The 15,242-nt window shown below is 36.8% G+C and overlaps 1 protein-coding gene across 1 annotated transcript in view; it reads left to right on the top strand.

Moving 5' to 3' along the window:
* Window positions 1–15,242, top strand: part of REDIC1 (regulator of DNA class I crossover intermediates 1) — a 92,103-nt gene that overhangs the window by 3,898 nt on the left and 72,963 nt on the right. The window contains 1 exon segment of the mRNA XM_069584616.1: window positions 993–1,247. Coding sequence (XP_069440717.1) covers window positions 1,225–1,247 — 23 coding nt within the window. The 5' untranslated portion in view covers window positions 993–1,224.

The following is a 15,242-nucleotide window of genomic DNA, read 5'->3' as shown; positions in this document are numbered from 1 at the left end:
GACTCATTATCTATCAGTTGTGCTAGCCTTTTTCATGCGAGGCATAACATTGACAATGAAATCTTAGGTCAACATTTCAGTTGTTACAAATAATACTTAATATCTAGTCTAATTCAAACCAATGATAGATGTACTTCACTGAATTTTTGTTATAAAACTCAGTACTTATATGATTATATATGGAGAAGGGAATGGCAACCCACTCCAGTGTTCTTGCCTGGAGAATCCCATGAACAGGTGAGCCTGGCAGGGTTCATGGGGCTGCACAGAGTTGGACATAACTGAAGCAACTTAGCCCATGATTATATAAGATGCCTGCTCTGGGACATTATCCTATTTTAGGTACTATTTCTTAACGACTGAACAGAAAATGTATTATATTTGAAATTATGAGATATTCTCCAGGTTAATATGTGAAAAACAATCACGACATTTGAGGGAAAGAAAGTACTTTGTGCATTTGTTTGGGACAAGAGATTTCTAGTTTCTAATCAAAATATAACGAACAGTTTGTAAGATACACTTTTGTAAGGATATTCAAATACAACACAGAAATGAACAGTAAAACTTAATTTTGTTTTGAGTTTTTTCCAGTAGAGTTTAAAGTCTTTGGGCTTTTATAGCTAAATCAAGTTTTGATGTGGCATTCTCAAAAAATTACAAAATACACAGACTTTTCAATTACTATAGTGCAATGTTTCTAAAATAGACAAATGTTTACTGAATATTAAAACTAAAAATGAAAGATTTTAAAGGACTTGGAGAATCGGTACGTGGGAATGGAACTATTTTTAGGATTATGGATCTGTAACTTTGTCCCCGCTTTCTTTTTCTTCAGCAACAGAACTAAATAAAATTACAGTGTAGGTGGTTTGAAACACTAACCCATGTGGCCACAAGTCCGGTATTTCATTTACTTAGGTTTCCCCCGTCTGAGAGGTTAAAACTGTTGTGTTCTTCCTTCTTGACGTGGACTAATTGCTTTCCCACAGCTCGCTTCCAGCTCTGTCAGGATAGGTTCCCTGCAGAAACAACAGAGGCTGCCCGGAGGCCTGGAAGCCGCCTACCCCAGGCCGCAGAGGCTGTCGGGAGGCTGGGCCATACTGCCCCGAGGCGGAAAGGAGCCATCTGAGGCCAAGGAACTTGTAGCTCAGCGCGAAACGAAGACGCCGGAGCACCGGCAGTCAGGACCCCAGTGACTTTTTGCTCCGAAGTTTTGAGGAGATGAATTGGGTCGGGGGTTCCCGGTAAGTTGTCGCTGGCGCTTGAGATTGTAGCCCTCGAGTCCCTGGATATTCACTCCCATAATGGCGCCTCTTCCTAGGCCCTGAAGGGCAGTGCACAGACTTAACTGGAAAGAACTTGCCAGGAGTGGGTTTTTTAATCGTTATCCAACTGAGCGACTTCACTTTCGTGGATTGGAGAAGGAAATGGCAACCCACTCCAGTATTCTTGCCTGAAGAGTCCCAAGGACGGAGCCTACTGGGCTGCCATCTATGGGGTCCCACGGAGTCGGACACGACTGAAGCGACTTAGCAGCAGCAACATGGGACGGCATAGCGCGAAGTCTCTATTCCTAAACCAGAAACAATCATTTTTTCTCCCCCACTGTGTTTCCCAAGGCTACGTGGAGCCACATTCCATGAGGTCTGTACCTGCTCTCTGTCCTGCGTCCTGCTCTAATGAGGCCTCTCAGCACCTGATCCCTTTTCTGCCTTCTTTCTGTCCTGCCCTTCTTTCTTGGGAGGAGTTTCTTTGGGTCAATATGTACTCTTTGCATGAACTTGAAAAGTATTATGATGGAAGTTGCTGCCCTTAAATCCTTTAATGCATCAACCGTAAAAATCCAGTATAGTTTGTTTCCAAAGAAGGTAGAATAAATTTTTATTTTACTAATTTACAGAGAATTTACAATGTATTTTGTATTTAGGAGTAAAACATAATAGGTTGGAAATTTAGTTTTATATAACCTGTTCATTGCTGTTGACCTTGAAGTCCACAGGATGGAAATTATGTAGCCCCAGAATTTAATTATGATCAAATTCCTTGATGAAAAAAAATTGTTGCGATTGAAACTGAGCCATTAAATACATATTTTTTTTACGAGTAGACCCAGGAGAATAGTATATGGATGTAAAATAACACATTTAAATTCTAATGAATTTTATAAGAGGAAGGACATCTTTTGCATTCACCAGATATTGTTACTGTGCCCAATAATTTTAGCAGATGCATTTATCCTGTTGAAGAATGTTAGCATTTTATTTTAGAAATTTATCTTCATTATTTCTGCCTAGAAAGTAAGTTATAACATCAAACTTACACTTTGAGAAAAGTGAAAATTCTCATACAGGCTTTGCAAGATTTACTTGATATATGATTATAATTTCATACAACTTGATTATAATATTCTTTAAAATGTGACTGTTAAATAAGTCATTTCACAAATGCTGAAGCATTTAAAAATGTATTACATCTTAAGCCTGAAAATGTTGGTGCTATTCTTACTCTGTCATATATCTCAAATTTCTGATTATTCAGGGAGTAGTATTTGGGGAGTTGCTATTGGGAGGATTTGACTAGAGCATACCACAAGAAATCTGTAGTCAAAGACTGTGTTTCTCAAAGTGAGATAGTACTGTACCCAGAATTGTTAGTTACCAGGGCACTTAAGAAATCACAGAAAAAACAGACACATCTCTTTGGAGCATCAGTTTTACTCAGAGATGAGAAGAAAATAATATTTTAAAATTTAAACCATCTTGGATACATTATAAAGCAAATTGCAAAACTCTTGTGAAATTTTAAGATAAAATATGCAATTTTAAAATAAATTTTCTCATGCATGGTGAGGGTGGAAGGGGTGAATGGGCTCCTTAGGGTCAAACCCAGATTGGTAATGAAACAATGATTATTTCCACTTTCTATTAATACTGTCTGTCGACAAGATTAGTTGATCATGGTATCTGATCTTGAGACCCTAAAGGGCCTCAGAGTCCCAGAAAAGACTTAGTAATCACTAACAGCTGATTGGTGCTACTATACAATAGAAGTTTTAATTATTTTACTAGACCATCCTGGAGTACTTACTTATTCTCCACTGATGTTAGAATTGTTCTGCAGTTGAAAATTTTGAGAACTATTAGGAACTTAGAATATAGACAAGGGAATTAACTGGAGAACATTTACCATGTTCTGTCAGAACAACTGCTTTGTCATAATATTCAACATAAGTATTCAACAAATATGTCCTATTTAAAGCACTGTTAGTCTGTATAGGGGGATTCAGATATAAAAGGATATAATTTTGGCCCACAAAGAGAATATGTGGTAGAATGGTGAGATTAGAATTAGGTAAATGACTATAATAGTAGATAAATAGCACTTAATATCTAACAAGCACTGTTCTTTTTGTATATTACCTCATTTTTTTCTTGACAAGAACCCTATGAGGTATGTGCAAATGTACCCTCATTTTAATGATGGGGAAACCACAATGTTAAATGGCTTGCCCAAGATCACCTAGCTAGTCAGTGGCAGAGTTAGGTCTTGAGAACACTGTGCTTAACCACTGTGCGTGCTAAGTTGCTTCAGTCATGTCTAACTCTTTGTGACCCTGTGAACTGTAGCCCACCAGGCTCCTCTCTCCATGGGATTCTCCATGCAAGACTACTGAAGTGGGTTGCCGTTTCCTCCTCCAGGGAATCTTGCCAGCCAAGGGATCAAACCAGCATTTCTTATGTCTCCTACCTTGGCAGGCAGGTTCTCAAAGATGAGTCTTATAAGAGTGGCCTGTGGATAAATAAATAAAGGGCTGTGGATATTTAGAGAACTGAGAAGCAGGAAATTATATTAAGCCTTGAAGGACAGCAGTACTGCACAGAACAAACACCATGAAAAAGCAATGAAATACAGGTTCTTAAAAGTTGAAAAGGATGTAAGATAAATAATCAAATTGGAGACCTAATCTTTAGCAGTAGTTCCTAGAAGAGTTGGGTTGAGGGAGGAGGTATTAAAGAACTTGGAAGAATTATTTAACAGATAGTAAAGGGGTCTGTATAAAGACAGGAAAACACTTAAGGGACCTATACATTTTTGTCAAGGGAATGAATGAAGCAGGCTATAGCAAGTTTGTTTTGGTCATAGCAACTTGATTGCATGCATTCAATTGAAGCAGAGTATTCTTGTATGTTATAGGAACCTGATATATATTAAGTTTAATTGCAGAATCATCTAAATAGGAGGATCTTTACAATTGCAAAGGTCTTTACAGTTTTCCTTGGCATAAAATAAACTTGGCATTTGACTTTTTGCTGCTTTTCAATTTAGGGCTCTACCAGTTAGTTATACATAACATGTTTTTTATTGTTAGGGAAAGGGCTATGAAAGAAGTAAGGTTCCCTTATATTCCTTTTTAAACTACTTGTGTTTTCTTTAGTGTTATGGCTTGGACATCTTTGTAAAATGTCATAACATTTCATTTCGAGCAAAGTCTCATTTAGGGTAAAGATATTTTGTCTAAGTTGAAACTAATTTATATATCTCTGATAACAGGTCGCAATCTACTGTCCCTGAAACTTGGTAATCAGTGATAATGTCAGATTTTTCAATTTAATAGACTGTCCTAAAATTATATATTTTTTTATTATAAAGTGCCCTTTACAGACGTCTCCAGACAAAATAAAAATATTAGTAATTTGTCACTGTTACCAATTAAAATTTTTTTTTACTTATTTGGGAATTTTTGACCTAGAACTCTTGACTTTTGTTTTGTATTTTTTATAAGTCACCGCTGAGACCCTGTATTTTTCTACTCAGGTTAATGTGTAAATTTGAGATAAGTCAGGTATAAGCACTGATTCTTTAAATTTGGAAAATATTCTCTTTTATTTTCCTTGTTTATTGACCAGTGACTTCTTTTACCAAATTCATAGCTACCTCAGAAATGAAGGTGGTAGGACAGAGGAGAAGGAGGTAGAATATAAAGATGTAACCAGTTTGGGCCACAATATGCAATTCAGAATGAGATCAACTTTTTATAACTTAGATTAAAGAATGTAACCAGTGTTATAAGAAAGACACATATAAAGTCTTATTTATATTTAGATGATGGAGAGGTTTGTAGTTCTAAATGTAGGCCTAAAACGTTCATTTGTGCAAAACGTTTGTTTAATACTATGCATCAGGTGTTGTGCCAGGTGGAGGTACAAAATAATTGAAATTTAGTCAATGATAGATTTGACTCTATAGTTAATAGTTTATTGGGAGGGGGGAATATGACATGCCATTAAGCTTGAAAATGTTTAAGTTCAGAGGCTAAAATAAGTAGTTTAAAAAATAGATACTGTGAATAATAGTAAAACATAGGATAGTTTTAGATAGGATTTGGCAAATTAGAAACAAAAGTGAAACTTCATATGGAAAAAGACAACAAGAAAATAAATACTGCATAAGTAATTTGAGATAAGATTATACATTTAAATATTTAAAAATGTGTGTGATGTCTCCTTGATAGTGAAGTGAAAGAGTGAAAAGTTGAAATTTGATCTGTTAGTTATTGAAGACTCATTCAAATTCAGAAGTAATATAATAAAAGTGGCATTTTATGACGATTTGTGGTGTTAGTAGTGTGTAGGTTGGAATACAGCAAGACTCCCAAGATATACCAGTTAGAATTCTGCTTGGGGAACTAAAAACAACTAATACTATTTTTTCATTTTCTGATATGACTATATATTCTCTAAATGAAATCGGTACTAGTGCTAACTCCTTTCGGGTATTATTGCAGGCTATGTGAATTTGGGCTGATTATTAAACCTCTGTACAAGGGCAGATCTAGGTTGTAAGGAGCCCACTTTATGTAAAAAAAATTCAAAATTGTGATTACAAAATTATATATAGGACTTGGAAGGGGCATGCATATTCAAGTGAAGTGCCCTGAAACTTAAGCTTTATGGTAAATTCTCTTTACGGGAAATTAGCCTCTGTCTCTCTACATCTCTTTATTCATCTGTTAAATGGGATAATAGTTAAATATACAGTGAACAGGGCTTCCCTGGTATCTCAGTTGGTAAAGAATCCACTTGCAATTCAAGAGACCAGGGTTTTATCCTTGGATCAGAAAGATCCTCTGGAGAAGGAAATGGCAACCCACTTCAGTATTCTTGCCTGAAAAATCCCATGGACAGAGGTTCCTGGTGGGCTACAGTCCATGGGGTCATAAGAGTCAGACGTGACTTAGTGACTACACCACCACCATGCAGTGAAGGTCATCTCAGTTGCTTGGGACAGTCATGGTTTATGCTTGTAGCCCTAGTAGCATGTCCAGTTCAGCTTTTACCTTGGAGGGGTTTTGAGGTGTGTGTCAGGGGGTTATTTTTATTCTTTTTGTAAAATTTTTAAAATTTATTTATTTATTTTTGGTTGTGCTGAGTTTTCAATCTCTAGTTGTAGAAAGCAGAAGCTGTTCTCTAGTTGTGGTGCATAGGTTTCTCATTGCGGTGGCTTCTCTTGTTGTGGAGCGTGGGCTCTAGGCATGAAGTCTTCAATAGTTGTAGCTCACAGGCTCTAGAGTGCAGTCTCAATAGTGGTGGCACACAGGCTTAGTTGCCCCATGGCATGTGGAATATTCTAGGATCAGGGATCGAACCCATGTCCCCTGCATTGGCAGGTGGATACTTACCCACTGGACCACCAGGGAAGTCCTTTATTTTTATTTTTAAATGAAGAATAGATGCTTTACAATGTTGTATTAGTTTCTGGTATGTAGCAAAGTGATTCAGTTATACATATATATACATATACTATTTTTCATATTCTTTATGGGATATTGAATATAATTCCTTGTGCTGTACAGTAGGACTTTGTTGATATTTATCAGCACATGCTGTTAAATAAAGTATGCTAGGATATGAGTGGCTCACAACACCTAACTTGTTGGAGTAGGCGAAGTATTTAGTGCTGCTATGCGTGCTGGAGGGCAAGGTGGCTTAGTGGCAAAGAATCTGCTTGCCAATGCAGGAGACATGGGTTTTATCCCCGGCTCAGGAAGTTCCCCTGGAGAAGGAAATGGCGACCCACTTCAGTATTCTTTCCCGGGAATTCCCATGAATAGAGGAACCTGGTGGGCTACAGTCCATGGGTCGCAAAGGAGTTGGACACAACTTAGTGACTAATAAAACAACAATCCCAGCTGGCCGCTGTTTTAATAGCTAGTTGTACCATTGATACTAAGGTTGGAGAGATTTGTACATCCACCATGCCTGGGAACCAATAAGAAACGTAGAAGATTTTAGATTAGGTGTCAGTGAAATATCTACAAGGAATAGAGGCTCGTCAGACCTGTCAGAGAACATACAAAGGGTAGTTGAAATGTTGTTGCTATAGTGCTTCTGTCAACAACTACTTTCTTTTGTCATATTTTTTGGTAAAACTTTTGTGAACTTTTTGGCAGCATGGAGCTCAAATAAAGAAAAACTAATGCTTAATGATAAATTAAGTTCTAAGATTTTGTTTATCATTAAAGTTGCTATGAATCTGTAACTTGTATACATGGTGTGTGCCAGCATGTATCACCTCTCATGGCTTTATCATTGACCACAGAAAAATCTGAAGACACAGATCTACTGAAAAAGCATAGGATTTACATTCAGATTTAGTAGTTAGTTATTTTAAGGAGATTATAGTTTCAGACAGTAATTTGATACATGGAACTGCAGAACATTAAAGATAAAATTATTTCTACAAAGATAATATGGACACAGATTGGTGGATCATGGCATTATGGGTAAAACAGGATTCTTACTAAATTATGTATCCTATATAACCAAGATATACATGGCATTGGTTGTAGTTTACAGATATTTCATAGTTTATCCAAAGAGGCTTGATTTTTGATAAAATAAACTTCAGAAAAACTGAAGTTATAAAAATTTCAAATAATTTTATAGATGCACAGTTAATGTATCTGAATTACAAAGTCTTTGAGACAATACTAATGTTGAATACAAATAAATACTTCCGCATGTCATTATAAGCTTTCTGTCTTTGCTGCCTTTCATTAATTGAATTTTACAAGCATTTAAGTCCTTATGGTGTGGTTGGATGGCATCACTGACACAATGGACATGAGTCTGAGCAAGCCAGGAGATGGTGAGGGATTGGGAAGCCAGGCATGCTGCGGTCCGTGCGGTTGCAAAGTCAGACACACGTGAGTGACTGAACAGCCAAAAAGAATTGCTTTATAAATCAGTCTGTCATGCATTGTTATTGAACATTTTTGTAAGCATGTCCTCTAAATTTTGATGACATTTTGTTCAAGAACAGTTGGAAATCTTTACTCAAAATATTCCCTGAATGGAATGAAATAATGTCAGCTGTTGAATGTTTTAGTGAATTATAATTATTGAAAATAATGTTTTTAAAAATTCATTGTGACCATCCTGACATATACACCTATGTTGGGGTATCATTCACATTCTAAAAGCTCTTCCACTGTGTGATTCAGAGATGGCTGCTCATGTTTATCATTATAGCCTGTAACTGTAAGAATTGTTTTCTGTGTGAAACTACTCTTAAGAATTAAGTATCTAAGAACTTATTTTAATGAAGCTCTGTATTCTGACTGTTATTAATAGATATGTTTCTGCCATATTGATTTGCCAAATATTTTACAATACTTTGCCTTCTGTGGTATGTACATATCTAAAAACTTTTCTCTGGTATTATAAGAGAAGAATTTATTTAAAATTATAGTATTCTAAAATATATCATTAGTATTCCTAACACATCAGGTAGACTGGCTTTAGTTTTAAGGAAAGCCAATGTAAGTACTTTTTCTAGGCTAGTTGCTGCCCTGAATCTTAATAAGTCTGTTAGCTAACAGTGCTAGATTTTGATGTTTTAAGTTAATATTAATTTCAGTGTAACATAAGTCATAAAATATTGTCTTTCATTTGTTAGTTATTGCTCTATTAATTGTATTTATATTTTTCACTTTTAATCACACTTAAGGTATTATTATATGATTTTAACAAACAGGAAACAGTTTCTTTTGCATGGCACTGAAAAAATAAGCAAATTAAAAAACAAAAGAAACAAAAAAGAATAAGTCAAGACTAACTGATAATTAAGGCATATGACACCTATAATTTTAAACTCCTAATGTATTGGGTTGGCCAAAAAGTTCAGTTGGGTTAACAAAGAAGGAACATTTTGGCCAAACCAATTGTTTCAGTATCTCCTGCATTTCTGTGTAAAATGTACATTAGTATTGTGTTTTCTATTTCTTTGACAACTTTATTGCCTTTGTGTCTTTTTTTTCCTCAAAGAAAATATTTCTTTAACATTTTGCTTTAAATGTTTTCTTATTAGAAAGACTAGCAAGAAGCAGAATGCCCTGATATATTTCTGTACTCAGCATAGTTTTTTTTCTGTCTGTCTCTGCCCCTCCCTCACTTGCTCCCTTACTTTTATTCCCTTCTTTCCCCACTTTCCCTCCATTAACCTCTTTACACCTGTTCTAGTTTTTTTCTTAACAAAAATAATGTAACAAATATCTATATTCCTGCTTCTTAGAATTGATAACTTGTAGTGTTCTACGAAGATGTTATGACCTACTGATTTTCTTTTTATTATGTGCTATAATGGCAACTAATACTGTTCATTAAAACTTTTATTGAAAGATATAGTTGCAGTATGTGTTTTTAAAAATTCATTTTCCTGAATAGCATAATAATCGTTAAAAGAATGAGCCTCATTTCCACTTTACCACTCCCAGTTCTCTGGTAGTTAAAATTTCAAGACAATATTAGAAATACTCTTAAAAGTTATTTTATGTAAAATACATATAAATTTCATGACAAAACTGTCATTTGAATGAAGCCATAAAGTATTAAAAGTTTTGAATATAAAAATATGGTGAGAGAAGTATCTATATATGAAAAAGAGAAATGTATATTTTAATTTAGTTGGGTGTTAGAATATATGAAGTGAAGGGATGGAAAACAAGGTTGAAATCTGAATGATGGACAGGCTATGGAAGTCGTGCTCCTAAGTATTCCTAAGAATCAGTGCTGTGTTTTAGTGTACTTTGTAGTAAAGTATATTGGAGAATATTTACATAAACTTGACGAGACTTTAAAATATAATCATGGCTGTTAGTTACATATTTAATATCACTGTAGTCAAACTAGGCAGTATGTGAACTGAGAAATTTCAGATGTACAAGCTGAGTTTAGAAAACACAGAGGAGCCAGGGATCAAATTGCCAACATTCGTTGAATTATAGCAATAGCAAAGAAGTTCCAGGACGACATCTACTTTTGCTTCATTGACTATGAAAAAGCCTTTGTGTGGATCACAGCAAACTATGGAAAATTCTTAAAAAAGATGGGAATACCAGTATTCCCTTACCTGTTTCCTATAAAACTAGTATGCAGGTCAAGAAACAACAGTTAGAATCAGATGTGGATTAATGGACTGGTTCAAAATTTGGAAAGGAGTAAGTCAAGGCTGTATATTGTCACCTTACTTATTTAACTTCTATACAGAGTACATCATGCCAAATGCTGGGCTGGATGAATTTCAAGCTGGAATCAAGATTTCTTGGAGCAGTATCCACAACCTTGGATATGCAAGTGATACCACCCTAATGGCAGAAAGCAAAGAGGAACTAAAGAGCCTCTTGGTTAGGGTGAAAGAGGAGAGTGTAAAAACTCACTTAAAACTCAACATTCAAAAAATTAAGATCATGGCATCTGGTCCCATCACTTCATGGCAAGTAGAAATGAAAAAAGTGGAAACAATGACATATTTTTATTCCTTTGGGCTCCAAAATCATTGTGGATGGTGACTGCAACCATGAAATTAGAAGACACTTGCTCCTTGGAAGGAAAACTATGACAATCCTAGATAGCATATTAAAAAGCAGTGCTATCACTTTACCAGCAAAGGTCCATATAAGTCAAAGCTGTGGTTTTTCCAGAAGTCATGCAGATGTCAGAGTTGGACCATAAAGAAGGTTGAGTGCTGAAGAATCTATGCTTTCGATGTGGTACTGGAGAAGACTCTTGAGAGTCCCTTGGACTGCAAGGAGATCAAACCAGTCAATCCTAAAGGAAATCAACCCTGAGTATTCACTGGAAGGATTGATGCTGAAGCTGAAGCTCCAATACTTTGGCCACCTGATGCGAAAAGCCAATTTATTGGAAATGATGCTGATGCTAGGAAAGACTGAGGGCAGCAGGAGAAGAGGGCAACAGAATGAAATGGTTGAATGGCATCATCAGCTCAACTGACACCCATTTGTGCAAACTCCAGGAGATAGTGAAGAACAGAGAAGCCTGGTGCACTGACGTCCATGGGGTTGCAGAGTCAGATATGGTTTACCGACTGGACAACAGCAAAACTAAGCAGATGACTTCTGAGGATTCATATTTTTTAAATGGCAGGCCGTTTTAATTATGTGGACATCTTTCTTCTTTCTCAGATATGAAATCCACCATTTCCACTATTATTTAGAGGTATTGGAAAACACAGTAAGATTGCTATCTTACTTTATTTCTCTCGAGTTTTATTGAGGTATAATTGACAAGTAAAAAGACAAGGCATTTAAAGCATACTACATGATGATTTGATATATGTGTATATTGTGAAAATATTCCTCTCATCAAGTTAATTACTATATCCATCACCTCACAGATTTATTTTTTGATGAGAACGTTTAAGTTCTCCTCTCCTAGCAAATTTCAATTACGCAATACAACATTATCTTCTGTAGTTACCATGGTATACATTAGATCCTCAGACCTTAGTCATCTGAACTGAAAATTTGTATCCTTTTTTACAGAGCTTTCCCTCCCTATTTTCCCACTCTTCAGGAAACATTTTTCTATTCTCTGAATCTAAGTTTGATTTTTTTTTTTTCTTTTCAGATTCCGCATATAACTGTTACCATGTGATATTTGTTGTTCTCTGTCTGGATTATTTTGCTTACGATAATGCCTTCCAAGTTCATCCATATTATTGCAAATGACATAATTTCATTTTGTTAAACACCTTTTTTTTTCTTTTTAATTTTTTTGGCCACATCATACCACATGTGGGATCTTAGTTCACCATTTGCATTGGAAGCACATAATCTTAACCACTGGACTGCCAAGAAAGACCCTGATTTCATTCATTTTAAAAGCTCATTGACATTCCATTGTGTATATGGAAATGTACTGCATTTTCTTGATCTATTCATCTCTAACTATGGTTGATGAACACTTAGGTTGTTTTTATTTATGGAATAATGCTGCTATGAACATGTGACTAGAACTGTCTCTTTGAGATATTGATTTCTCTTGAATACATACCCAGAAGTGGGATTGCTGAATCATGTATGTGGTAGCTCTGTTTTTAATTTCTTGAGGAAATTCCATACTGTTTTCCATAGCTGCTGCTGCTGCAAGTTGTTTCAGTCGTGTCCGACTGTGCGACCCCATAGACAGCAGTCTACCAGGCTCCCCCGACCCTGGGATTCTCCAGGCTCCTCTGTCCATGGGATTTTCCAGGCAAGAGTACTGGAGTGGGTTGCCGTTACCTTCTCCAGTTTTCCATAGTGGCAGCATCAATTTACATTGCTAGCAACAGTATACAGGGGTTCCCTCTTTTCCTCTTCCCAGCATTTCTTTCTTTTTAAAAAGACATTTATTTATATATTTATTTATTTGGCTGTACCCTGCCTTAGTTGCATTCAGGATCTTTGATCTTCACTGCAGCATGCAGCATCTTAAGTTGCAGCATGCAAACTCTTAGTTGATGCATGTGGGATCTATTTACCTGACCAGAGATTGAACCCAGGGTCTCTGCGTTGGGAATAGGAGTCTTAGCCACCAGACCACCAGGGAAGTACTACTAGCATTTATCTTTTTTCTTTCTGATAAAAGTAATCCTAACTGGTATGTGATGATAAATCATTGTGGTTTTAATCTGCATTTTCCTGATAGTGACGTTGAGCACGTTTTCATGTACCTGTTGGCCATTTGTATGTCTTTTTTTGGAAAAATGTCTATTTAGGTCCTTTGCCCATTTTTAAATTGGGTAATTTGCATTTTTGTTATGGAGTAATATGAATTCCTAGCTCCTTACATATTTTAGATATTGATTCCTTGTCAGATATAAGATATGCAGATATTTCAGATAGGGGGTCTGTTCTCAGAACAGAGCTGTCATCAGAGGTATCTGCAAATATGGATTGGGTGTGGTGTGGGAAACCTGGCAGGGCCTGCAGATCAGATTCCAACCTGTGTCCCATTGTCTGTATGGCCCATCAAACATTTATGTACCAAACATTTGCTTTCCATTTCCATATGAATTGCCTTTCTCCCCTGTGAAGTCCCAAACCACTATTCCCAATATCCTTTTTGTCTTTAGGTGAAGATGGTATTTAAGGTGAGGACTTTAGCCATTTCATTAATTACTCAGTTTTCCTTGGTCTCTTTCATGATTGGAGAAGGAAATGGCAACCTACTCCAGTATTCTTACCAGAAAAATTCCATGGACAGCAGAGCCTGGTTGGTTATAGTCCATGGGGTTGCAAAGAGTCAGACATGACTAACTAACTTGGAGGGGCTTCCCTGGGTCCCTGGTGGCTTAGTCAGTAAGGAATCTGCCTGCAATGCAGGAGACTGCCTGCAGTATAGGAGACCAGGGTTCGATCCCTAGGTCAGGAAGTTACCCTGGAAAAGGAAATGGCAACCCACTTCAGTATCCTTGCCTGGAAAATCCCCATGGAGAGAGTAGCCTGGCAGGCTACAGTCCACAGGGTTGCAAAGCATCAGACACGATGAGTGACTAAACCACCACTTTTATGCATACATGTTATTAAACTTTTGTTTGCCTTTCTCCTGTTAATGTGTCTCACGTCAACTTAATTCTTAGACCAGTCAGAATAACCTAGAAGGGCAGATGAAAATTTTTTTTCTGTCTGACACAGTCTTGGTTAATCCTTGGGAGGAAAAAACAACTTTGTTGTCTTATTTTAATGTTAATCTAAGTGAAACCATTAGAAGCAACTGTTAGGAATATGTATATATAAAGAGAAGGAGAGCCTTCCCAACGTGCACACATATAAGTACATACATACAAATACGTACCTGATGTAGCCAAATTAAAAAATCACTTTTGGATTGTTAATTATTTTAACTGTACATCTCTTTAATGGGGCTTCGCTGGTAGCTCAGCTGGTAAAGAGTCTGCCTGCAATGCAGGAGACCCTGGTTCAATTTCTGGATCGAGAAGATCCGCTGGAAAAGGGATAGGCCTCCTACCCCAATATTCTTGGTGTTCCTTGGTGGCTCAGCTGGTAAAGAATCCACCTGCAGTGAGGAAGACCTGAGTTCAATCCCTGGGTTGGGAAGGACGGCTCCACCCACTCCAGTATTCTGGCCTGAAGAATTCCATGGACTGCATAGTCCATGGGGTCACAAAGAGTCGAACACAACTGAGCCACTCTCCCTTTCACTTTTTTTTCCTCTTTAGTGAATATTTACACTCTTTGACAGCCCAGTATCTGAGCTTGTCTACTTCTGAGGTGTTTCTTACCTTATGAATTTTGATAATAGGCACAGCCCACCTCAGTATTCTTGCCTGGGGAATCCGAAGAACAGAGTAGTCTGACAGGCTATGGTCCATAGGGTCGCAAAGAGTCAGACACAAATGAAGTGACTTAGCATGCACACACAGCACAGCCTACTTACTTTTGTACAATCTAGAAGAAAAAAAAAAACAACATACCTCTTTCAGCCTGTTTTGCTACTAGTGAATTGGCATATGATCTAAGCTTGGACTGATGCACTTATCTTTTACCTTGAATCAAGTTAGTAATCCAAAGAAATAAGGCCTGCAAGGTGCCTATTCTAGTAAGCAGCTGCAGGAGCTGCAACAGGATTGAATTTTCAGGGTTAGTAACGCTAGAAGATGCTAGAAGAGGTGGTTGTTCATTGTTTAGAAGTAGAAATGCTACAGTCAGTGGAGTCCAGTGTTCACAAGTGCTAGCAGTAGTATCCTTTTGAGACTAATCATGGTGTAATTTTGACTGTGACACCACAGCTGCTTAGTCTTCCTTGTTCCTGCCAGTTGCCAAACATGCTTGCTCAGCCCTTTGGCAGATCTACTGGTTATCCAACTTCCTTTTAACTTATTTTCTATTTAAATTAACCAAATATGCTTTCCTTTCTTGTAACTATGAATCCTAA

This window comes from Ovis canadensis, chromosome 3, assembly GCF_042477335.2.
Source record: "Ovis canadensis isolate MfBH-ARS-UI-01 breed Bighorn chromosome 3, ARS-UI_OviCan_v2, whole genome shotgun sequence".
Classification (NCBI taxonomy): domain Eukaryota; kingdom Metazoa; phylum Chordata; class Mammalia; order Artiodactyla; family Bovidae; genus Ovis; species Ovis canadensis.
Note: the sequence above shows the minus strand (reverse complement) of the source record. Positions and strands in the feature narration are given on the sequence as shown.